This window comes from Pyxicephalus adspersus, chromosome 2, assembly GCF_032062135.1.
Source record: "Pyxicephalus adspersus chromosome 2, UCB_Pads_2.0, whole genome shotgun sequence".
NCBI lineage: Eukaryota > Metazoa > Chordata > Amphibia > Anura > Pyxicephalidae > Pyxicephalus > Pyxicephalus adspersus.
This window is the reverse complement of record NC_092859.1, coordinates 32,970,978-32,996,316: the sequence shown is the minus strand read 5'-3', so window position 1 is coordinate 32,996,316 and position 25,339 is coordinate 32,970,978. Positions and strand designations below refer to the sequence as shown.

Here is a 25,339-nt window from a genome sequence, read left to right as displayed (position 1 = left end):
TTATAAAGTGATTATGCACTGGTACTTTCACACCAGAACGCCTGAAGGCCATTTACCCAACAGCAAATAGTTTTTGCTCGAGGTGTGGGGAGGGGGTGGGTCGTTGTTCCACCTTTTGTGGACCTGTCAGGATATTGTTCCATTCTGGGAAAAGGTGGATGCTCTCCTCACTAGTTTGTTTTCTGTCCCGATGCATAGAGACCCCTTTCACACATGTTTTGGGACTCCCTATTAAAGGCTTACCTAAATTACAAGCTCAGTTAATGGCACATGTGCTGACGGCTGCTAGATGTCTTATTACCTTGCGTTGGAAGGCCACGTCCCCTCCAACAGACTTTGACGTATACAAGACATCAAAGTAATGTACTGTAACTGCTGACAGCCAGAATAAATGATTGACTAGACAAACATGAGGCGATATGGTCAGATTGGGATCAATATTATTCTTCACATAATTGATGGGTATCGCTGTCTCTATATGGTCTCGGCTGGTAACATGAGTGTAAAGCAGTCTGTCTTTGTTTCCTTATGGTGATTAAACCTCTGGCCTACAATCTCCCCTTCTTTTCTCTCCCTTTCTTGTGTTAAATAGGTCTGATGGGGACGGATATGTAGACTCTCATGGTAAGAGGTAGGCTTATGACGGTTATTTGCAAATCCAATGGAATTTCACATTCGAGATGAATAGAGGTATTTACTATATTACCTATACTTTTGTCTTTGGTTACCCACACATGATAAACTAAGCCTGGTGTTTGCTTTAAATGTTGCCTAAATATTTGTAATATATTTGATTTGTATTTTTACCTGTCACAAACTATTATATGTAACTCTGGTTTTATGTATACTGTTGTCTTTGTTTATTTAAAATGATCTATTAAAAATTCAGAGAAGCAATAATTTGTGTGTAATTGATATCTGACTGCAGGATTATATTAAAAATTATTTTATGGAAACTATGGCACATATAATACATTATCCAACTGAATTGCCCTGGCCACATTTCTAATACAGGCTAGAAAAGCTCTGACTGTAAATCCTCTGATCTCACTGTAAACCCTTTGCTTCTGTTTTCCTAGATATTTTTGCAATTAAATTATTGTTTTACATGCATTTATATTGAAATTGTTTTCAGCCAAACATACTGTAAGAAACCCAAAGCAAAGTAAAAAAAAATCTTCTACTGAAAATCATAAATTGTGAACCATATTTTCTGACAGGACAATTAGTTATCCATTACAAAACAATGGCAAGGGGCTAAGTGCACCCCAAGGCACCATCACACATAATAACATGCACCCTTGGCCACCCAAGGAGATGTGCCATGCTTGGTCTAAATGTCTCACCCCATTCTTTTACACTGTGCTGCTTTTTCAATTACAACGTGTTGGAGAGGAGGAAAAACTTTGAAGCGCTTGCGAAAGAGAGGTCATAAAACACAGCGTACTCATTGTTCCCTCACAGATATTCCCAAACATTCTCACTAAAATCAACATACTTTCAGCGGAGAAGTGCCTTGGAATAGATTATAAACTTAAATCGAGCCTACATTAAGCTTTTCTAGTGAGTTCCAACCATGTAGACAAAGTGGTGGCTTTGTCGGAGTCAGGCTGTTGAATTAATCAAGCGGAACTATCTGTGTTTATAAACGTTCAGACTTGTGCCTATATCGCGGCAACCGGGACCTGGCACCTCGTTTGCTCTGTAATAAAAGCCAGTCAGTTTTTACTTTACAAGGTCTTAGGTTTTTAAAAGTAGCATACTAAGATTTTTTTAACTCGATAATTTATTTTTTATTAAATTGGGCAATTTGACAAATTGTTTTAGATGCCGTAGTAAATTATTTTTGAGTTATTTTTGCAGAAAAATTACATCTTTGTTTTCAGCCCTGATATGATATTCCATGATTTTGGTGCACTTGATAAAAGATATAGTTTCACTTTAAAAATATGGAATCAGGCAGGGCTTTATTGCAGAAAAGGATAGGGGATGCCACTTCTGCAATAAATATTTTTACCTGCAGTCTCCCTCCCATCTGTCAAAATTTGCTGAACAAAAGTTTTTCTCAGCATTTTTTGCCAGGATATTCCCTGCAGGTGCCAGAACTGAATGAATTCAAGATGGTAGAAGATTGGAATGTGAAAGAGATGATGAAAAAAGATAGTGGCACTTGTGATGGAACAGGGACAGGTGAGTATCTCCTGGGTCTAGTTTTGCTTTATGGCCCATCTCATGGCAAATATTGTATCACAACTGCCATGCTCCCAGCCATTCTTAGTTTAGAAAGAAGAAGCCCTCACACAACCTTTTTATTCACCTGAAGCAGCCATCACGTGAACCTCCACAACACCACCAGTGCCTGTACCACAAGTGGAGAGCAGCGATTTACTGCTGCAGTTCAGGTCCATTGTTGCCATCTCTAATCATGACATCAACAGACCATTGCTGGAGTCTTCAGGACCTTGGAATGATAAGGTGGCTAGCCAATAAGAAGCTTCCATGTCACCAGGGATGGTGACTTTTCAGATTATTCGACATTTAACACAGGGTGCTTTTACATTTTAGTGTGTGCTTTATGTTGAACCGTTCAATAGGAAAGTCCAGCAGTAGCTCTGTATTTGTTGTCTGCAAACTGATGCACCATCATTTTTCAAAGTGTAGGGATGTTCCCTGCCCTTAAATCATACCAAGATTAAAATGGCTGCAGTAAATCTTGAAAACAAGCTTGTGGTTAAAAGTACCAGTGGCTGCAGGCCAATGTGGTTCTCGCTGAGAACAGATTCAAGTTCCAAGTGCTATCTGACCAAAAATGATGAGCACAAAAATGTTCCGTTCTGTCTATGATTAATGTTAACTCCAGATAGATATTATAATAGCATTTAATGCAATTATGTGTCATTTTAAAAGAAGAAAAGCTGTACCTAAAAAAAATATATATATCTAAACATTAAAAAATCCTCTATTTAGGCCACCGAATTAAAAATGTGAATGCTCTTTAGATTTATTAGATATTAATCCTTAAAAGGCAGGAAACATAGGCTGAAAGATGGAAGGGCAGTTCCAGAAGATGAACCATCTATCGCTTTGTATGGTGTAATCTATGCACATGCTTATATAGGCAAAAAGCAGATGACTTATCAGTGTAATTTTTCACAGCTGAGCCCTGGACCAAGTTCTTAAGTTGCTTAGACCAAGTTGCTTAAGTAGACTCTGCAACTTTGCCCATTCAGTTTTGTAGCTTAAACTAGCCAAACCCCTGATTCAGTTGTACTCACCTTTGCAGCTCTCTTTGTCAAAGTAGCTATTCAAAAATCATAAACACTGTTACATGACAACAACAGCAACCCTGTGTATGCTCTAGTAAGTAGATATAGGGAAGCAATAAGAAGGTAGGTATATCTGAACCAAGAGGTAGGCTTTAAAATTACTGTGTCTTTAACTGCAGTGTACACTTTTTTGGGTGGGCCAAGACCCAACTGTGCCAGTATCTTATGACTGATTGAACAGGGTCCAAATTCTCACCAGGCAAAACTAATTATCTAAATCTTTCCAATGAGTTTTACATCTGTAGTAGTAAGATAAATGAAATCACTTCTAAAAAGAAGGATCAATGATAATTTATAAACATGCATCTTGCAGGTGATGCTGTGGATACAGTTTATCTTGATTTCAACAAAGAATTTATTATATTTCCATGTAATATTGTCATAAAAAGTTGCACAAGTGAAGACTTTATGTTTGGGTGGTTTTATGGTGATTCCATACAAAGCTAGCAGAAGAATTCAGGGTTCCTATTTTGGAATATTGCAAAATGAGCGGACAGTGTAGGTAGTCAACGGTGAAAGGGATTAGAATTACGGGGTGTTTGACTAGAGAGATTACCAATAGGAGGAAGGAGGTCATGCATACCCTTTATATATCTTTACCCATTTAGAATGCTGTGTTCAGTTCTGGAGTTCTCACTTACAAAAAGATATTAGGACAGCACATGTCCAGAGTTGGGCAAAAATGGTTTAAAAATCTGAGATGTAACATATCAGGAGAGACTGACTGCACATGACGGAAACCCTAATACATTTTATGTCAATGTGAAGCTTAGATGAAGAACACAGGGACATGATCTTAAGACCTTAAACTTGCAGGAAACAATTTCAAAACTAACCTTAGAAAGTATTATTTTACAGAAACAGTATGTTGATGTTTGGAACAGACTTCCTGCAGAGGTAGTGTGTCAGTAATCAGCGAATAAGTGAATTTAAACATGCCTAGGAGATTCATAGATATATATTCTGAAAAATCAGCAAAAGGGGTACTCTGGATTGAGTTTTGTCTGTCACTCTTCTATGTTTCTGTTAAACTGTATAGGGTTAGTATAGGGTTTCATTTAATATCATTTAAATGCAGTTAGTAAAATTATCTGAATCTTTATTTTAGCATCCTGTATTCTGGGATTTAGAAAATAAAGCATGAATAGAGCTCATCTGTACTGTTCAGTGCTGCCAGTCCTACACTGGTTGTTAGTAGGAAACAGCATAATAAGCCAATGACGTTTACCAGATCTGTTGCTCATTCAGACACATTTCTAGCCTTTCCTGCTGCCAATATTAAAGCTGTGCAATGAATATAACTACAGCAGTTTTACATAAATTATACGTCACTCTAATGTACTTACCGGGGCACATTTTACATTACATTGTTTTTTAACACATTCCACTATGCGGAGTCCTGTGATCGAGTCCATCAGGTCTGTACACCTACAGTTCTGGCATCCCTCTTCCCATGTGCTTCCGATACGATACACAATATTTTTATGGACACAAACCTATAAATTGAAAACAAATGAAAGTTTTCATAAGTTTGGTTGAAGATTTAAAAACAAAAGCACCACACCAGAATGAATAAATTCAAAATTCTTTAGCCCAATATAAGGTCACATATACTTCAAGGAGCTTAAGTATGCTTTGTATTATCAGGGCCTATCTAACTGCATAAATTATAACACACACAGAATCCACTAACAATTTAAGTACATTTTTTGCAATAATATACCTATAAATTAAGCATGACCTTTTATTGGCATAAACATAATCAAAATCCAATATTGTTGTACCCTTACCTCTTCCCCTAGTAATGTTGGTGTACTTTTGTGGCAGATTGCTAATAGAAAACACCCTAATGGCAAACTTCACTAGGCGTTACACAGGTTCACTTTCAAGTCAGATTGCCATGTGTGTGGTATCTCCCTGCTTTGCAGCTCCACAATTGTTACATTACACATTGCTTTGCAATTTTTACATTTTGATGATCACTTGTTTCATACTGAGCATAATGAAGAAGTTATAAATATAAAAATACACCTTTTCACTAAACTTATAAGGTCAAATTTGCAAATGTATTCCCGTATTTTATATAGAAATCCCCTTTATCATCCTGGGGTTGTTTCTGCCTTATATAACAAATGGCAGTGCTTCATCTTACCTCATCTGGAGCACAGGTAACAGTAGTACAGCCACACTCATTAGTCAGGCTGGAGGAGATGTATCCAGGTGGGCAGGTATTTGTGGAGTTGGAACAGGTACAGCGACATTCATATGTATCACAACACTTTGTGCTAGTCTTTGTCAGTTCCTTATAAGATGGACAAGTTGGTGGTACAGGACACGTCTCCAATTTGCACGCTGGTAACATAAAAAAAAAATAATCAAAGCTAACTAAAGTAGAACTTTTAAAAACCTTTTTATTGCTTGTTAGGAATATACAAATGTTCATTTTTGGGGCACAGGTACACTTAATATCAATGTATATATACTGCATATACACTATATGGTTACAAGTTTGTCCACACCTGACCATCAAACCTATATAAATTTCTTGAACATCCCATCCTAATATAGATTTGTCTACGTCCTTTAGTCTCTACTCTTCTCGGAAAACTTTCAACAAGATTTTGTAGCATGTCTGTTGGAATTTTGCTCATTCCCGCTGGAGAAGGTTTGGCTCAGAATCAACATTCCAATTAGTCTCAAAGGTGTTCCGTAAGGTTGAGGGCAGGGCTTCCACACCAAAATCATCAAGTCATGTCTTTATGGATCTGGCTTTGTGCACAAGGGTACGGTAATGCTAGAACAAAAAAGGGCCTTCTCCAGTTACCGCAAGGTGGAAAGAGCACACTTGTCTAAAATGTCTTTGTATGGTCGACCCTTAACAGCACCTTTACTGGAAACTTCTGAATTCACTAATCTGAAGTGGGGTCAACATGTTTTGCACATTTAGCATACTTAAATAAAGGGTTCAGCAGCACATAGAATATAAAGTATTAACTGTGTGTATTTATAGCCTAGACATTGTCATCACATGAAAAGTGTTCCCATTTCCTTACTCCAAAACATGGGATGCATTGTCTCATACACACCCTTTGATGAGATCATGTGATCAATGCCCTTGTGTCCAGACACATGGTGGCAGAGGACCATTGCTGCCTAGTAAACCATAACAGGAGACTGCAACCAGCAATTGGGGTATGAAAAAAATAGCTTATAGTGATATTTTTTCATATTCTATTTATGATGATGAAAACATTATAAAAAATAATTCTTATTTGTTCTTCTGGGTATTTGTACATTGTTTCCCTTACTAATTTGTAATGCCATTAAATATGATCAAAGACTATAAGCTCTTTGGATATCATAGTATAATTCACTGATTTCTTGTAATATACAATATTACATTGTTTTCGGTTTTCCTACGACCCATACTAGAAGACTCAGAACCCTCCTAAGCACAGTTACATAAGATATTAAAGCCATCTCAGAGCCAGAAGAAATGGCACCATCTTCTGGGCTAAAGGAGAACATTATCTGTAGCTTTCTTTGGAGCTGAGTTTAAACCAAGAATAATTTTAGAGGCATATAATCACTGTAAATATAATACACCTCCTACATACAGATGTTTGGTCTAGGGATGAACTAAACTAAAAACACCATACACCCACAAACTATGATACCTATCCTAGGTACGCATATGTATGTATGGGTTAAGTGGTTCCATGGTCCTTTATTTTCCTATTATTATATTGTATTATTGTTTTTAACTAATTTTTAATATTATTGTTTTTTCTAAATTTGTTTTGAATAGGCTATAATGCCATATGAGATAGTAATGTACAGGTGACAGGTTCTCTAGACTCATAATGTTCCCCTGGCATTGAGCTCCAAACAGATAGGTGACACAAGTGCTCACAAATGCTCAACCTACTGTTTATTAGGATTCGAGTTAGCATTGGTAAGAGGTCTGCAGTTTTGAAAAACTTATTTACAAATTTGTTCAATATAACTTTTTTAGACTATAATGAACTTGAGTGAGCATGGCCTTTAATAATTAACAGAATGCTTAGAATGGCCAATAAAAAGTGTATTTATCCAACTATTTTACTATAAAGCTAGGGGGGGGGACAGAGCAGCCACAGTGTCAGTGAATTGAAAGCTGTTGTAGGTAAAGAATAGGAAAAGCTTACAAACTGTATAGGGTGAGATTAGAGCAAATTGTAATTTTTTTTGATCATTGGCTCTTTTGATTTAGAAGGTGGTATTTTAGGGATTTTTTTCAGGGAAGGGGGTAGTTTTTTTTTAGTTTACATTAGCCATATGCCAGTTAGTGCTGTTATATCTGGTTGCAATTGTCCTGCTGCTAGCCAGTTTTACACTACTGTATCATCTTTGGTTTTCTAAATACTTGTAGGAGAACATTTCTCTGTGTATAGTACATTTTTAGCTGATCATCCCCAGGTAAAACTTCCCTAATACTGTCCAACTGCATACTGCAACATAATCAGCAGTACCTTAAAATGAAACTAAAGTTCCACTTTGAACATATGATCAGGCTAGTCATTATTGCAGAAAGGAACAGGTGATATTCCTTCTGCAATAATCTGTTTTACATGCCTGATCGATCCTGGCATGCTTATTGTCAGCATTGATTGCCAGGATACCCGGCAATCCCGGCTTCTCTAGTGGACTCTAGGAATTAATAAACTGCATGGGATTTAGGTCATCCCAGCCCAGTCAATCAAGATAAAAGGAAGAGGAGAAAGAAAAAGATAGCAGCGCCCTACGAACGAATGGGGACAGGAAAGTATTGCCAGGTTTAATTCCGCCTTAACTGAATGTTACTTTTCATTTAAAATAAAAACTAAAAAAACAACTTTATATAAAACTGTCTTGTGTCTGTCTTTCATTCTTGCATACCAGTAACAATATAAATTAAAAAAGTAAAAAATAATGTTTTGCACACATTTTAATGTGCCAGTAATAAATAGGATGAGCTACCATATATTTTGATATATTTGCTATGACTATTACACTTTTTTCTTGCTTGTGATGCAAATATTTTGTTTGCATTACATAATGGAAACAGACTAATAAAGTTGTCCTTTATTGTCTACCTTTGCCTATCGGCAGCGCAGCCCGCAATTTCCCAAAAATAATGTCATGCCACCCAGTAGCAACACACCTTCAAATCTGATGTATAATGTGTGCAATCTCCCACAACTGCATAGTAAAAGGGCCTATGTCCAGAAGCTGTCCAATTTATATCCACTAGAATAGATCTTCGCTCCTCATATCTGTTATTGGATCCTAAAGGACTGTAACTGTGTTACCAGCTACACTACACAAAGAAAATCAAGTCTAGTTACTTAAAGTTAGAAATGATGACAACGTAATTGGGGTGTGTGGCAGGAGGTGTGTCTTATTAAAAAAATCCTTTCCAAACAATATGTGTTTTCTGTCTTTGAAAGCTGGAAGGTACACCAGGTCAACAAGTGGATTGCCCATAGCATCCAAATTCCTTGATTAGTGTCAGAGATAAGGCCCTGTTGGGGTGTGTTATAGATGAGAGCTGCCCTTTTGCTCCAATTTCACAGCCCCGCAGACTTTCAAAGCTAAAAATGTTTCACGATTTTATACATAGATATACATTTTCAGTAGGTGTGACTGGTGGAGCAGCTGTAGTATTTGACAGCCAGTCTAGTGTACACTCAGTAACATATGCTTCTCCGCTGGTCTAGGATCTCTGGAGTTTTCCCAACTTTCCCGTGTGAAAAGCCTTGCTCGTGGTGTTATTGCCTCGCTGTGGAAGCTCACTGCATTGGAATGTGTGGAGCAAATCCTCAGCCAAGCTGGTGGTATGGAACTGGGGTTTGGTGAATAATACACTGGGATAAAGGGAATGAAGGCTTTTCACAGCACTATATAAAATGAAGTGAATTCAAACCAAAAGGTCAACTGTTGAAAGATGCCTCTTAGTAAACGGAGCCCTGTAACAAGCAGCGGAACATGGATTTTCCCAGAAATCCCTATTTATGGCAGTTAAAGTATTAGGTTTACCCAAATAATACCAGCCAGATCAATGGGATGAATGCAGAATCACACACAAAAATATATAATATATATAAAATGTGTGTGTGTGTTTTCATGCATAGTGATAGATTAATAGTAAAATAATGTAATTTCAAAGATCCTTGTATAGTGTATAATCATTTATCCTGCAGAGTCATATGATCACAGAACTAATGTCAAATGTATTTGTAATTACTGCAGAGAAACAATATATTCTAGTATGGTAATTAAAGCATAACTAAACCAAAAACAATAACTTTATATATTGCATCTTACCAGTTCTTAGATGTGCTGGCTGCATTTGTTTTTTTTTAGTACATCATTACTTAAAGCCCATACACATGCAAAATTTTGTACGGACATATATTATTTAAAAGGCTGATAATAAAACCGCTTTAAATTTGTTTTTAAAAGTTAATGCATACCACAATTATAGATTGGAATACATTCTCCAGGGTTGGCAAGTACAGGTATCATTCCATTTTCACAGCGTGGAACAGAGGGTAAGGTGCACGTAGTGTTATCACAAACTGTAAAAAAATAAAAAATAAAAGAATTAGCAATTTTAACAAAATTACATATTTGGCTGTCATATCACTGAAATATGTGAAAGCAGTGTTTCTCAACCAGGGTTTCTAGGGGGTTCTTTGAGCAATGAGCAATTCGTGCCTCTCAGGTCAGTTTAGGTGACACCAATGATCTTTTTGGCTGTTGTTAGGGGTGACATTCTTCACACTAGCCAGCAAAGTAAAAGGCATGCTTCCCAATGTTCACCACAATAATGTGGGCTGTGAATAGGGTTGTGGATATAGTAATTATAGCAGGGGTTCCCTAAAGACCTAAAACTTTCCTAAAGGGTTCTCCCATGTTAAAAACTTGAGAAAAACTGTGTTATTAGATAACTCTACTTTTTACTTTTTCCACACACACACAGACTTATCTAATCAGCTTCGTGGTTTTCGATACTATTTTCTCTGTTACAGAAAATGACAGAAAATCCAAAGTGTTAGAGTTGTCACAGGAACAGGAGGTAGGGTGATATTTGCCAATAGGGATCACAGCTGTTTACGAATAGATGTTAAAGTGCATCATGTTGCATGTTGGCTGCTAACACACCCCATCAGCCAAAACTGAACCCAACCCCATTTTGTTTTGGAAAACAATGCACAATAGTAGCATGCCACAATTCAGGAGTTTTAGGTGAATAACACTTAAACACATTAAGATGTCCATGCTGCGGCGCCCCACATTGTGGTAACACAAACATTACTACAATGTGGGATGTATTCTTGACCTAAGAAAGTTGCTTTTGCTTTGCTGCTCTCTTGTGTTTTTGAGACAAAAATTGAATAGAATTTCAATAAATTCCACAGAGCAGAAGTCTTTATTATCCTAACCTCCATCTGAAAAACAAAAAATGACTTTATATATGTTTGAAATACAAAATAGGAACCCAATAAAACATTTTTATTGGGTTTGTTGATGACCACAAGACCCATTAGAGAGGAATCTCCTTAGCAGAATACTCTTTGAGCTGTTTTTACTTTCTCACAGTTCTATTTAGATTAATCTTTCAAATAAACCAAGATGTAATAAGTGCTTAGGAAGGAAATGTAGTGTTGATGAAAATCTCTTGTAAAACATACAAAGAATCAAAGGAGTCTAATCCAGCTAGGCCCACAGACAGTCCTCAACAAAGCCCCAACACAACAAGCAAAGCCTTGAGGCCCTCGCTTTAACACCTAGCCAATAGATTAAGACTCTGCATGTCTACATGACAAACATTTTCCAACCAACAGATCAGTGAGGAAGGAAGGCAAAATTTGTCAAATAAAGGGATTAGGGAAAACTTCTGAAATGTTTGTATGTAAGGAGTGATTTTGAAAATTACTAAATAATATTGCTTTGTTTATTGTTATGGTAACATCACAGGAAGAGGCCAGGATGGGAAAAACATCAAGTAGCCCGACAATTGTAACCTGTAGGAACAGGATGTAACCTTTCACAGTACACAAAATACAACACAAATCCTCACCTTACCCTCAGGTCCTTCTCTAAAGTCTCGCCCAAGACTTTAATAACAAAGCAGAAGGATATTCAGAGGTGTAGAAATGATTATGAATTGTCAAAGAAAACATGTGGAGAGACAATAAAAAATAGAATAATATATTCCTGCAAGACTGATGGAATGTAAATGTGACTCCGTGATTCATGTACATGAACTGACAGCCTTTAATAAAAAATAACACATTTTGGATGCAAGGGTTCGGTTTGAAATTAAATGCTTTAGGTGCACTTTATAGGCGTGAATGTAATTTTTTTGCCATACAAAAGCAATTATGAAATAATTCTTACAAATATTTTTTTTTCTATGTTAACTGGTATAAATACAAAGGAGGTAGGGTTAGTTGAAAAGAAATGACAGCCCCAGAGACCCATGGTTAAAGGAGGTCCCTGACTGATGGGCATAAGATAAGGTAATACTTCCAAACCAGGTTGACCTGGTTAGGTAAATTATTTTGCAACTTATTGGCTGGCATGGCAAGCAAGGAAGGATGAAGTTAGGCTAATTAAAATGTATGTCTAGGCGCTACCCAAATTTACCCCCAATTATAATTTTCATTTACATTGTTCCCACATAACAGCTTTATAGAAAGAAATACAAAACAAAGGCCAGCTGCTCAGAGGTAAATGCTACTAATGTGGTTACACCTCCAAAACTGCATTTCCCGAAAGCCATTTCTCTACACACATATGAAATTATGTCTTTGATCTATTAAGTAGGGCTCTCTCTTTAATGCAGATACATATAGTAGTGAAAACAGTCGTGATTAGTGTTAAAACCTCTGACATATTTTTATGTCTGTCTTTGTCTTTACTGTTCAGATTTCTCTCCCCCAAAGACAGCAGCAAATCAGCTAGGGCTGAGTAGTTTTATCATTTGAAAGATTTTATTAAATTTTATTATTTTGGTGAAATCCATAGACAGGGAAGGGAAATTTAAAGTTATAATGCTTTTAAAGTTCTGACGGTTATGGAAACTTCTTTAACTATCCCAGGGCTGTTTCTGTACAAAAAAAAACTATTGCCAGACTAATTGTTTAACACATTTTTGTAAGAAAAAAAATGATAGTAGTAATAAAAATAAAAAAAATTTACAACAATAGTACACAAATAATAATCAAATACACAAGAAACAAAAGAACACATATACAAAGTTTGATTTTAAATTAAATAAAATAAACTACATTGAAGAATGAATTAAACTAAACTACTTTGATAATACCCCACAAAAAATCAATAACTTCTAAATAAAAAAAAACTTTCACATAAAACAAAAAAATCGATTAAATCATGCCCCCAAGGAAGGTCCCACTCTCATTGTTTAGAATCCCCATAAAATCAATTACACTAATTAGGGTATAGTGAGAACCTTGCCCTTTCATATTCCCAAGATGGTGATTTTATAGCATTTGGGATATATGCTCTAGGAGACAGGTACTCTAAAAATAAAATTAAGCTTTCTCATTTCTCCACTGGCCTCAAGGTATTTCAAAAAACAAATTTATGAAGCACATTGGATGTCAAACAAACAAAAGCCACACACATTGACAACAGATTGTACTTTATTATCTGAGAGGAATTAGTGTTTGGCGTGCTTTAGCAATTGACGTGTCATTCTTGGAATCCTCTGCACAAGATAGACACAGAGTCAGTTCTAATGACAAAAATATTTTCCACTGAAATATTACGGTGGAAGCACTCTGCATCTGCCAAAGCCTAGACATTTCCGAACCCACAGCAATCACTGAACAAAACAAAGTGTTTTATAACCTGGGAGGGAGATGTGCAATTTCTGAATGATTCAATATGGACATATCAAATGAGAATACTGATGATAGTTTGAAGGGAACTAAGTACCTGAATCACCAACGTACAGCTGCCATGCTGCCTAATGGAAGTTGCTCCCCTGCCAGCTGAGTTCTTAATGCTAGTTCTAATCATAGCAATTTTCAGACAATTTCAACCAGCTTTTCGTAGCTGAAATTAGGTGATTGCAGAGACAAGTGCAACCTGCTATTGACAAACTTAACTGTAACATAAATTTTTTAAATCAGTTTTATGAATTAAACACAATTTTTTACACTGAAAGAGTAAATTTGATCAAATAGAATTCAATAAAAAACAGAATTAGCTTCATATAACTTCATGGGGTCACAAGTATTGACTGTGGCAGCTTTTATACAGTTGTCACTAAAACAGTCACTTTAAAGGTCCCCATTAAAACTCCAATAAATGCCTCACATTCTGATGACATCTCTAACATTTTGGAATAACTAACACTTTTTGTGTTACTGACAATAGTCACCAGGACAAATAGGAGATGAATCTACCCAGAGTGACCTGACAGTGGTTCCTGTCTTAATGGTAAATAAATGATCACATTTCAAATATATGGCCAACTTTACAGATCTTTACAGAATTACTAACATCACCAACCCCTGCTGCACTATTCTCCCATATTAACAGTATATAGGCACTTGGCTAACTTTGATATAGTGATAAAGCAAGGTGAGTAAAACCCAGGTCATTGAAGAAGAGTTTACTGTTGTCCCATCAATTCAAACTTTTCTATTGTGACTACAGTAAATTTTTCCTTGTACATTTCGAATTTGATATTGGGAATAACTTGTATGGAATGGTTTGACTACCTTGTTCCACTGTTTATACATTTCTGTAACAATTCCTGTTATCCAACTTGGGAATTCAATTGCTTTAAGTACTGGCAAAGCTAATCTTGTAACTAGAACAAGTCAAGAGCATGTGCACTAACCATCACCACCCTGGTTTTTACCAGTACCAGTTACAAGAGTTGGCATCTTGCAGCCTCTTGTACAACTTAACTGAGATTGGGAGAGGAGGCAGCACAAGGAGCCAATGTGTTAATGTACTAACAAGGTTAATACTGATTGGAGAAAAAGTATCCTGACAATTAGCTCACCACTCATCATGTCCTTTCACTCTTAAGTCATTGGCCAGGGACAGGGAGGAGACCTGAAAGCATTACTTATCTATTGGGCCTTGTTCTGTGTATTTAGCTGTTTGTCTGGAGTTTACTTTAAGGGGGGCACATTACAGATCATAATGTCCCTGATTGTGTCCTATGCTAGTGTTAAGTATATGATTCAGGAAAACACAGGGGAGCCCAGAATGCAAAATAAATCCCATCTCATACATAGTAACACCTGAACTTCTGACCGGAGATGCAAAACAAAAAAATCAGACAGAACACCTTTGGCATTGAAAGGGTTTTATAACCAAGTACCCACCACATTCATATTCCGGGCAGCACTGATCGGAAGTCTTCTTCAGCTTTGGAATTTCACAATGGCCACAAGTGATTGCTGAAATGAAATGAGACATTAATAGGCTGTTAGCACTTCATCACTTAACCAGGAGTTCTGAGAAACAGATATGTATTGGCTGGATTACGTTCAACAGTCGGGCACGGCTTGGGTGAGCAGTTAATCATCCTGTTATCCAGGCAAATGCAGATACTGCACGGTTCATGAGAGGGAATCCAGCGTTCCAGATGCTAAATGGAAGATATTAACAATTAATTAGCTGCAAGAGAGATAATATCATGGCTAATGTGTACATGAGTATTCTCTTAATGTATACTCTTATAGAAAGTGTCTGTCAACAAATTAAAAAGGAAAAAAAACTGTTGTAATATAACTGGTAAATCTAAAGTTCCAATTAATATAATGGGTTGAAAGAGTGGGTGGTATAGATTCCAACCAGTAGTTTTGCACTGTATGTAAGGATCCTGAGAGGCCACTCACATTGCAGCAGCAGAAAAGCATGTCAACTTTCGGGGGATCAAGGGTTAAGGAAGTATTTCTGTCTATTCCTTACACACACCCCCACACCCCCCCAGACTACACAAGCATGTAACCCTCACATTTATGTACAGAATGATCATATTTGAAAGCTGACAACTGTTCATCTTTGAAAACATTTTCAGTTTTGTTAAAATAATTATTAGGAGATCTCTAATTGCTACACAGATCATAATTTAATTTCTCCCACCTGTTTACAGCATACAGACCAGATTATTTTTTACATGTTGACAAGAGGTATTTGACATTTGACATTACAAGTAAATGTGGTTGATTTTCTAAAGGAATTTGGGCCGTTCACTGTTAAGGTATTAATTTACTAAGTTTAGTGAATGAGGCTTTGCTCACTTGTCATCCAACCATGTGCAAGCAAATATAATTTTTTCTTTCTTGCCTGTGATTGGGTATTGTTTGCAATAGGAACTGCATTCACTAAGATAAGTGAACTACTGAGACAAAGGGATGTATCTAGTCTGTAAAATCTAGTTAGTCTTAACCCACTGTCAACATCCCCATTCAAAAATACACCTAACAAAAAATTCCTGTGGGACTATTTTGTGTGTACTTTGCAGTACATATAACACCACACATATTCAAAAAAAAAAACTTTTTTAGTAACATATCCTAATTTAAAATCTCCACATAGAAAACAAGTTAAATAGCCACCTTGTTTAAGACAATTACACACAAATTTCAAGCTGAATAGCTAGGTTATAGTACTTAGTTTGTGGGTTGGTTCCGCTTCATCAGGGAACAATTACAAATAAAGTGGATAGGTACAGTATACTATAACAAAGAAATACTGTAATCATTCATTGATGAAGTGGAACCAATCCACATAACACGTTGGAACATACAAGATTGTTACATGAACCAACTTTGTAAGCTTAGGATATTATCTGCTATAATAAGCACTATAACCTGCCTCACCTATTTTAGTAAATCAATCCCAGTGCTTCTTTAAGGTCATAAATGACTTAGCAGCACTTGAAAAAATGTACTTGATTCTTGGCAGAAAGGAATAATCTTTTCTGTGATAAAACATATATATCTTCTACATACAAGAAAACCCTTGACGTTTTTTTTTTTTTTCTTCAAATAAGCTTGCATAATAAAACCGGTCATGAAGTTCCTTAAAGAAGAATTTTACTATCTGCATCTAAGATGGTGATATAATAAAATAACCCCTTTCTGTTTCTCAGAAACTTTGCTTTTGATTAGAACTTTATAAAAATGTATATACCATGTGCTCGAATCCCTCAGAATCAACACACTGAGTGCACACATGTTCCGAGACACATTTTCCATTAAATGTCACATCGCCATCTGGACAGAAGCATCCTTCTGTTGGGTGGTCGGAGCAGACTGTTGCATTGTGAGTATTTTCACAGTCTCTATCGCATCCTATCCGGCAGTGGTTGTACACCATGGTACTTGGACATTTCATGGCTGAAAAATAAAGGCAGAGTATATATTTAAACTGGGACATGAATTGTTTGAGAGATGAGCATTGGGCTCTAGTTCAGTCACATGAAATCATTTACTAGAACAAATTGTGGGATTAAGCTTCAAAAAAAGAGTGATAACAGCTTCAGCTCAGGCTACATTTTTCTTACGAATTTACCTGTTTAGTATTTCTCTGTAGGGTATACAGGCCTAAACAGTTCCTTGCATGTCAGTACACACATCTGCAGCATACTTTAACCTGGGCAGAGAGCACTGATTAAATTGGGGACACTCTCTTACCTGTTTCCAATCAGTCTGACATCTATTCAGGTAAGAGTCTGCTGCTAAAATGGATCCTATCCCTGTCACTATCTGAATTATTACACAGGCTATGTACACACGTCACATGATTCTCCCCTGATACAACATTTCTGTTCAATTGAATGTCTGATTCAGTGTTTCTCAACATTTTTAACATGGGGGAACCCTTGAAATAACTTAGGTCTTAAGGAACTCCTTTGATAGTTACTATATCCATCATTTACAGTATATTAGAGTGGTGATCAGTTGAAAGAATGTCTCTTACATTACAGGCCAGCAGGAGCAATGTCTCCCTTGCTGAAGATCATTGGTGTCAGTTAAACTGACCTAAGAGGCACAAATTGTTTTTTGCTCAAACACCAGCAATCTCTGGAGAAAGGCTAGGGTTCCACAGAACCCTGGTTCAGAAACACTGGCATAAATGATTTTTATATATATATATTTATATATATAAATATATATATAAAATCTTTTATTTATCTTTTTTTTAAAGCACCTCCCTTTTCTGTCTTGATTGCTGCGGCAATCAAGACAGAATGGGTGCACAGAGCCTCCCGGGGTACCTATGTCACACATCTCTGAGGGCTCCTGGCTGCTTTTTTTGCACATGCCCAATCTCGGGGCAATTTCCTACACTGAGGGGAAAGAGGATCCAAGTAAGAATACACATGTCCTTTGTATTTAGACAATATTTATTTAAGCTTTAATGTTTTCATTACTCTTTGATTTTGTACTTCATCTACAGATCTTGGAATTTTTATCAGCAGGAGAATGATTATAACTTTATAAAATACAAATCACACATGCAGTTAATTAGAATTACAATCTTAATCAACGTTTAAACATGCAGAATAAGAGCACGCATTTTACTTATAAGATAAAAAATACATGTGTGCTTGATTTTAACTTTAAAAAAGAAAATGCCAATTTGGTATGTGGTTCATACCAATTGTATCTCATTTATACAAATATAAAATCATGCTTCTCTTTGACAATTTGATATTCCATTTTAAATATTTACATTTGCTGCAACTGGATGATGTTAACGCGTCATCCATGATTGCACGGAAGGCAGTTACTAAGAGGGCGTGCTGTGATTCATTTGATATTGTTATTTGATAACTTTCTGGATTGAGGTGACAATTCTACACTGATAGGTCAAACACTGGTAATAACTTTACATAAGATTTTTGTGCGGACTACAGAATACATGCCCCATGTCTTATAAGATTAAAAAAGCGAAAGGTTTTCTGTATTTTGAAAAAAAACTTTTGTCCTAGGGTGACAACACTGTTTCTTCATATATACAGTATTCTTTTTCATTATGTAAAAAAAAAAAAAGGAAAAAAGCCTTGAATATAAAAAAACTTTTTTATCTGCGAAGATATTAATGGACAAACTGGAAACCCCTTTCCTTCTCCTGGAATTTTTGTATAGTAATTCATTTCCCAATTTCCCTGACCAATCCCAGAAGTATTGGTTACATAGTGATTGCTGAAGATTTTTAGACAATGCTGGTCAGTTTGCAGCCAATCCTGCCAAAAACAAAAACTGATGATGGTTTTAACTCTCTCTTCCTCTATCAAAATAAAGAATTATATATGCATTGCCTTTAAAGACACTCTGAAAATTGTTGTGAGTTACATACAACAAGGGGAGCCTAATGAGATTTTGACCCAGAACCCTGTAGTTCTCAGATACTTTTAACCTACACAAATGTTTTTTCCACTGGGTGATTCACGCTGAGCTGAGATACAAGCAGTGACACAGCCATGCTATATATGACTCAGGGGTGTCCTTTAAAGAGAAGAGATGTATTGTCCTAGTGCAGACAGATGGCATCTGGTGTTATTATCTTATCAGTCATGTAGAGCTCACACTTTTCACATGGTAAAAATGGAAACCTCCACTTAATATGGGTGACTCCACTTAAAACATGCTGGGACTAAATATTCCTGAACAAAATGATGGATATTAGTTGCGTCATATGAGGTGATGGAAAATCCATTAGGCACTGCTTGTCATGGAGAATTTCTGGGGGGAGATCCCCTTCCATATTTTAGGATAACTATGGGGCTGTCACTTTTCCTAAAGGAGTGAAGCTGGTTTGGTGGCCTAGGTGTTTTTCACCTATACCTCACCTATCTACCTAATACCTCAACTACCTAATATGTTTAGCTGCAAATAAAATATCCAAACATAAATATAAATTTACAACATATGCACACACTTTAAAAGTGTGTATAGATATTTAAAAGTTGTTTAGGAGTTTTTTTTATTGAAGGTCTATCTTAGAGGAATGGTGTAAAACTTTATCTCCAATGCCTATATCTAATCTGATTAGACATCACCTTTTCCACATGGCTGCTGTAGAGAGATTAGGTTGCAGACATTTTGGTGTCACTATTAATAATATTCAGGATTACAGAATAACACTTTAGCTTGTCACACCCATTTCGCTTTAACTATGGCAACAGCCATACTATGAACAGGGCTATAGGCAGATTGTGTACTGTGTTGACTGGCCCAGCCCTGGACTCATATAGAGTAAGTTCCATTTTCCTTCATCTTGGAAAACCTGGGTGTTTTTTTGTGAAGTGAAGTTAGATGTATGCCGCTAGTCATAGGGAAATTATTACAAACCTGTTGCTTTGCTCTAGATAGACAAAGTAAAAGTTTACTTTAAAGTTCCTTACAGCAAAGAGTTATGCTTTTTTTATAGATTATGCTTGTACCTTCTACAAAAATGAAAAGAGTTTACTCACGGCAAAGATCTGCTGTTCTCCAGTCGATGCACACGCCATGAATTCGGCAAAGGTGGCTGTATCCAGCAATGATCTCACAGAAGTCTTGTCCATGGCAGCTGCTATCCTCACACAGGGCAAAATAAGTGCTAGGTTGGATCTTGGAGTGGCATGCCTCAAATGTTTTGGAGAGCAAGATTTTGCAGTGGGAGTTGGGAGTTTGGGTGCAAGCATCATCCGGTCTGGTTTCACATGTTCTACCCATATGGTCAGGCAAGGTCCACTGCTTTATGAAAAGACTACTGTCCCTGGTAACTGAGCCATCCTTTAGTGTGAAGTCATTGCCTGGATTGTGGTCACATATACCTGTGTAAAGGATCAGAAAATGACATTTTATTTAAAAGACTTCAGCCAGCAGAAGGGTGCAACATCACAGTATCACATGTTTTAAGTGGGTACATTTGAGTACCTTTACAACAAAAGAAGCCCTCTTTGAGCTTCTAGACTCCAGACTTCAACTACAAAGTTGAGACTTTAGCTTTGCCCTCAAGTTGGAGTTAAGGCTGAGACCTGTCAACACTGTAAATGGGATTGTAAAGCTATGAGTGAGTCCTGTGTAAAACATATTTTTGATATTACAGAAGCCTAGTATCAGCATCATTCAAAACTTCTAATCTCTTATTTTCCTAACGGTCTATAAGACTTGAATGCACAGGTGCGGCAACCGAACACTTGATTTTTACTGAATGGCAGGATAGGTGACATATAACCTCTGAGGGGTTGGGAAAGAGACTGTGCCAATTGTACTTTATGTGTTAGGAACATATTGAAACGGAATAGTGAGTACATACCACAAAGTCCTGATGTACTTGAAGAGAACACATGTGGATTAAGCTGAAGTATGAACTCATTGATTGATGGTGTAAATGTAAATACAAATCCCAGACTGGGAATCTTGACTTCATGTATAACAGCTCCATACACATCAATTTCAAATGTACTGCTGTGATATGGCACCGTGACTACTCTTCCATTGACAGACACCTTTAAAAGAATGATAAGAAAAGTAAAATTTTAGATTGCAGGTTTAAAAAATGTTTGGCTTTCACAAATAAAAAACACCACATTTTTCAGCTAAAATTTCAATCATTAAATTCCTTTATTGTAAGAATTAGTAAAGAGGAAACACTCTACTACTCCTAAAAGGTCACTAAGCAGTTTTAAGGCGCCCTATGTTAAGACAGCTTAAAAATTTCAAATAGACTAATAATGTACCTAAATTCAAGAAACCTGGGGCATGCAAATTTTTTAAGGCTTTGCAACAGTTTTATTTTGTATGCAATTTTGTGTTGACTCTTCAATAAAAATCAGACCTGTACCATTATCAACCAAATACACCACAATACACAACATGTAGTAGTGCACTGCAGAGCAGGTCTTTTGGGAACTGCTGTACTTAAGTGATGCTTTATATAATATACTATACTTTTCAACCTCCAAACCAGGAATAAATTTGCAGATCAGGAGTACTGACTTAGGTAGTTGCATGCTTGTTTTGGGTCAGCTATTAAAAAAACCACTGAGGCCAAAGAATCAGCAAGTCAGATACATAACTAGGCACCCCGCTTGTGTGTGGCAATGTAGGAAAGGGTGTAAACTCCCATTAGTTTTTTTATTTTTTTTTCTGTTTATGTATTGTTGGGGCAATTTCCTTTAGTTCCCGTAATCCAACAGAAACATAGTAGAAATCTCTAAAGCAATAGGAATTCACCTCTTCAGCAGTTACCACTGTCCAGTGACACTGTTCCAATGATAAATATACCACTTTTTATCACTTGCTGTCTCGGTGACAAATATAGATGGGATTCCTTAACAGGTATCGCTATGTACACATCAAATCAATTTTGCTACCAGTACTAAACCTAATGATGTAGAAAAACATGAACATAAATGTATATATGCACTTATAATAGAAACTGGCTATAGTCCATTTAATTTAAGTTGCAGTTGTAGGGCAATATTTTCCTTTGCACTTTGTAAGACAATATTTTCTGGCTATTTGGGATATTTTCTGCAGTGCATCATCATTTAGCAGAGATTACTCACTTGCTGCATTCACCCTGCCAGAGGTCACTGGGAAGTCAGCAAGTTCCACATTATGTTATATTGGGTGATGTGTGTTGAGCCACAGCCCCCTAAGATTCTTTATTATGTAACAAGATAACGTTACATGTCCCAGGCTCCTGGACTCAATAAAAATGTGTGAACTGGAACTTTCTAACGATGGTCTGCAAGTTATTACTAGATCCCAAGTTCATTTTACTTAAAGCAAACCTATCACCACATTTTTAACATTATTTAAAAAGGGTGGCTAATGCTTTTATATTATGCAAAAAAAAAACCTGCAGCCTCCTGGGATACTAATGTCACATATCTCAAGAGGCTGTGGACTCCTCTTTCTATACATACCTGAGATCAGGCATGGGTCATAGGAGCTTTTTTTATTATTATTTTGAGGAAGAGGCGTCACCCGATCTCACGCCTGTGTAGTGTGAGATTGGGGAACATGAACAAAACCCAGAAAAAGAAAGGAGCTGGCCACACCCACTGTCCTGTCCTCACCAGAAAGGAGAGAGAAGCCGGGACAGCATAGGACCTACTGGACTCGGTTTGCAGAGAGATTGAGGGCTTTTCACCATGGTAAATGGTATATATATTTTTTTTTGGGTGAAAGTTTCCCTTAAAGGTAAAAACTCTTTTAAAAAATATATTTGCTACACAATCTATTTTGTAGCTAATTGACTAAAAAAGTGTAAAAATATGTAATGTAATATGACAACCTGTAGGCTTTCGGTAGATTGCCCCCAGAGAGGTAATTTCCTGCTTTTTAGATGGGCTTACTGTATATAGAGGAACAGTTTTTTTTGGATACCCTCAAGGGATTATCTACTAAAGGGATGTGGATGCTGCACAAGGATTGAAACAACCAGCAGTTCCATTAGAAGGGAAAAAAGTGAGAACTTGCAGCAAAGATTCTTAAATTCCTGCAATATTCATGGATCACCAAGAGGGGATTGTTTTGTTAACTCAAGCAGGGTTTTCAAATGAAATTGAAATTGCAAGATAAAAGTAATGGAGACTGCACATGCATACTTGAAAGATGGTATTTTTTATCTATATTTTAATATACCCATTTGCTAGGTTGAACTTTTCCATTTACTTCTATAGGTTGGAGTGATGAAGCCAGTGATAGTGTCTGAGGAAGTGACATAATCATTCCCACATATACATTCAATATTTGGCAGGGTCAGGCGTGCACTTTCTCCCTCCTGCACTTTCATCACCCACTTGCTTCATGAAATGCAGCTGTCTATCAAATAAGACATAACTAATGGTGGGCTCCTTGTTCTCCATTTGAATTTTTATCAATCCAGTCCTTGGATTTACACAACTTTTTCAATATTACAGCTCCAAACTGGACAGTAAAAAAAAGAAAAACAGCTCCTTTCTCTGTCATCTCTTCTGTTCGAATGCCCCTTGTACTACAGCACAACTGATTGGTTCGTTGTGCTTCTTCCTGCTCCCTGAGCTCTACTAGGCAGTGGCTGTAAATTCTTGATAGTTGGTACCCTTATAGCATGGAAATTAAATAAAAATATGTTTATTGTTGTTATAAATGGTTAAACGGCTTTTTTTTCCTTTTATATCTGCATGGAATTCAGGTTTAAAAGTACACAGAAGAGGTTTTAGGCAGAAACACACCTAAGTGATTTGGTTTATTGTGGGAATGCATATATAATAATTCATTTTAATGTACCACAGAGCACAGTAATGAAATACTGTGGCTTGTGATGAAATGCTGCAATAATGCAATGCACACTAAGGAAAGAGAAGTGTGAACTTAGTAAAAACTGTTTATCAAAATGATTAAAATATACAGTGAGCTAACAGGTGTATGGAAATTGTGACCCTGACCGGTGCTGAGGCACCTTGTGGATATTTTTTACTCATTTTAGTCTACTATCATTTTTTTTTTTCATTTTAATACTCCTTCTTAGAAATCTCATTTTCACTATACCTGCATATTGTTTAAGAGTGTTACTGTATCCTGGTTGTGCTTCACTTGCACAGAATTCATGCAGGTCTGATGGTTCAGTAAACTACATTCACCATTCTGTAGAATGACTTCCACATTGTTAGTTTTGTCATTAAACAAGACATAGGAACAATCACTGATGAGTTTGAAGTTTAGACCATCAAAGGTTACAATGTGTCTGTTGGAGCTTCCCTTGCAGGTACCTAGAAAGGAAAACAAACAAAAATAGAGGTAAATAAAAAATCCAGGCAAGGTGTTAAAATACAACTAAGGTTTCCTGTATGGCAGACCAAACCAGTCGCAAATCCAGTTTTTATGTGATGCACAAGCCCAATAAATTATTTTTTTTTACCTCCCCTAACAGAGCCAAATTCTCTTTTATTTTGTCTCACAACCTCTTCCTCCCAGAGATTGCAGCCCACAGTTGGATGTATTCAACAAGAGAGACATTGCAACCAATCCAGAAAGTGGTAGGTTAGTCTAGGAATGATCAGGTGCTTAGGTATATACTAGAGGCAAATCAGCAATAAAATTGCTTATAGGTAAGAGACCTGTCCCAGTTATGTGCAAACAGGTACAGCCAACTGTAGCTCAGGATGCACATGCACATGTTGCCACACTATCACAGGAAGCTACATTAGATGGACTTTTTTGTAGAGTCAACAGGTATTTGTGGGACTTATGGGGACTAAGAGGAATACATTTACATGCTCACTTCCAGCATTGTAGAGCTCTTTATTTTCTTTATTAGCCAAGGATCTCTTTGAATGGTTCAAGCATGTTCTTACTCATGCATATACACCTTAGCAACCTTTTTTCTTTGAAACAGTTCATCAAAAAATATCCATTTCATATGTTCTACTTTTGATTCTCTTTAAACAGTTTAGTATAACTTCCCTTCAATAGTGAATAAATGGCACTCATTGTCTTCTCATGACGCCCTGTACCAAACTATTAAATGTATAGACAGTCCACTTTAATAAAGAGGCAGTATTACTGGAATCCATTGGCCTTGCTGACACAATACATTATGACTACAGAATAGTAGAATCAGCAGAATGTATTTAAGAATTTCTGAGTTACTGACATCCTTGATGACATCGAGAGTAGAACTGCAGATGGTGCCAAGAATTTTGAATAACTCTTTTGTCTATATGGAGCTTGCAATATTTCACAATATGTGATTTTTGGCCTTGCTGGTGCCAGTATTATTTTCAGAATGATGCTGAATGAGATTCTATATAAACAGTATACCACTTCCGGCTTATTAGGAAGGGGGGAAGGTGTTAAAAAAAAAGCCAAAGATTGTAGTGTTTTGTATTTAGGCCTACCTTAGCTCTGAATGTCATAGTTCTGTAAAACTGAAATAAACCCTAATTAAAGTATACCTAAAGCCATACTTTTTTTTTTATTATTGGTAGCGTAGATTAAACC

At 36.6% G+C, this 25,339-nt stretch overlaps 1 protein-coding gene across 1 annotated transcript in view; it reads right to left on the bottom strand.

The window, feature by feature from the left end:
• VWF (von Willebrand factor) overlaps nucleotides 1-25,339 on the bottom strand; it is a 99,997-nt gene that overhangs the window by 14,362 nt on the left and 60,296 nt on the right. Inside the window, 9 exon segments of the mRNA XM_072400328.1 lie at nucleotides 4,673-4,822; nucleotides 5,479-5,678; nucleotides 9,821-9,925; nucleotides 14,726-14,800; nucleotides 14,889-14,991; nucleotides 16,542-16,747; nucleotides 19,831-20,175; nucleotides 20,661-20,853; nucleotides 23,888-24,108. Of these exon segments, the coding sequence (XP_072256429.1) occupies nucleotides 4,673-4,822; nucleotides 5,479-5,678; nucleotides 9,821-9,925; nucleotides 14,726-14,800; nucleotides 14,889-14,991; nucleotides 16,542-16,747; nucleotides 19,831-20,175; nucleotides 20,661-20,853; nucleotides 23,888-24,108 (1,598 nt within the window).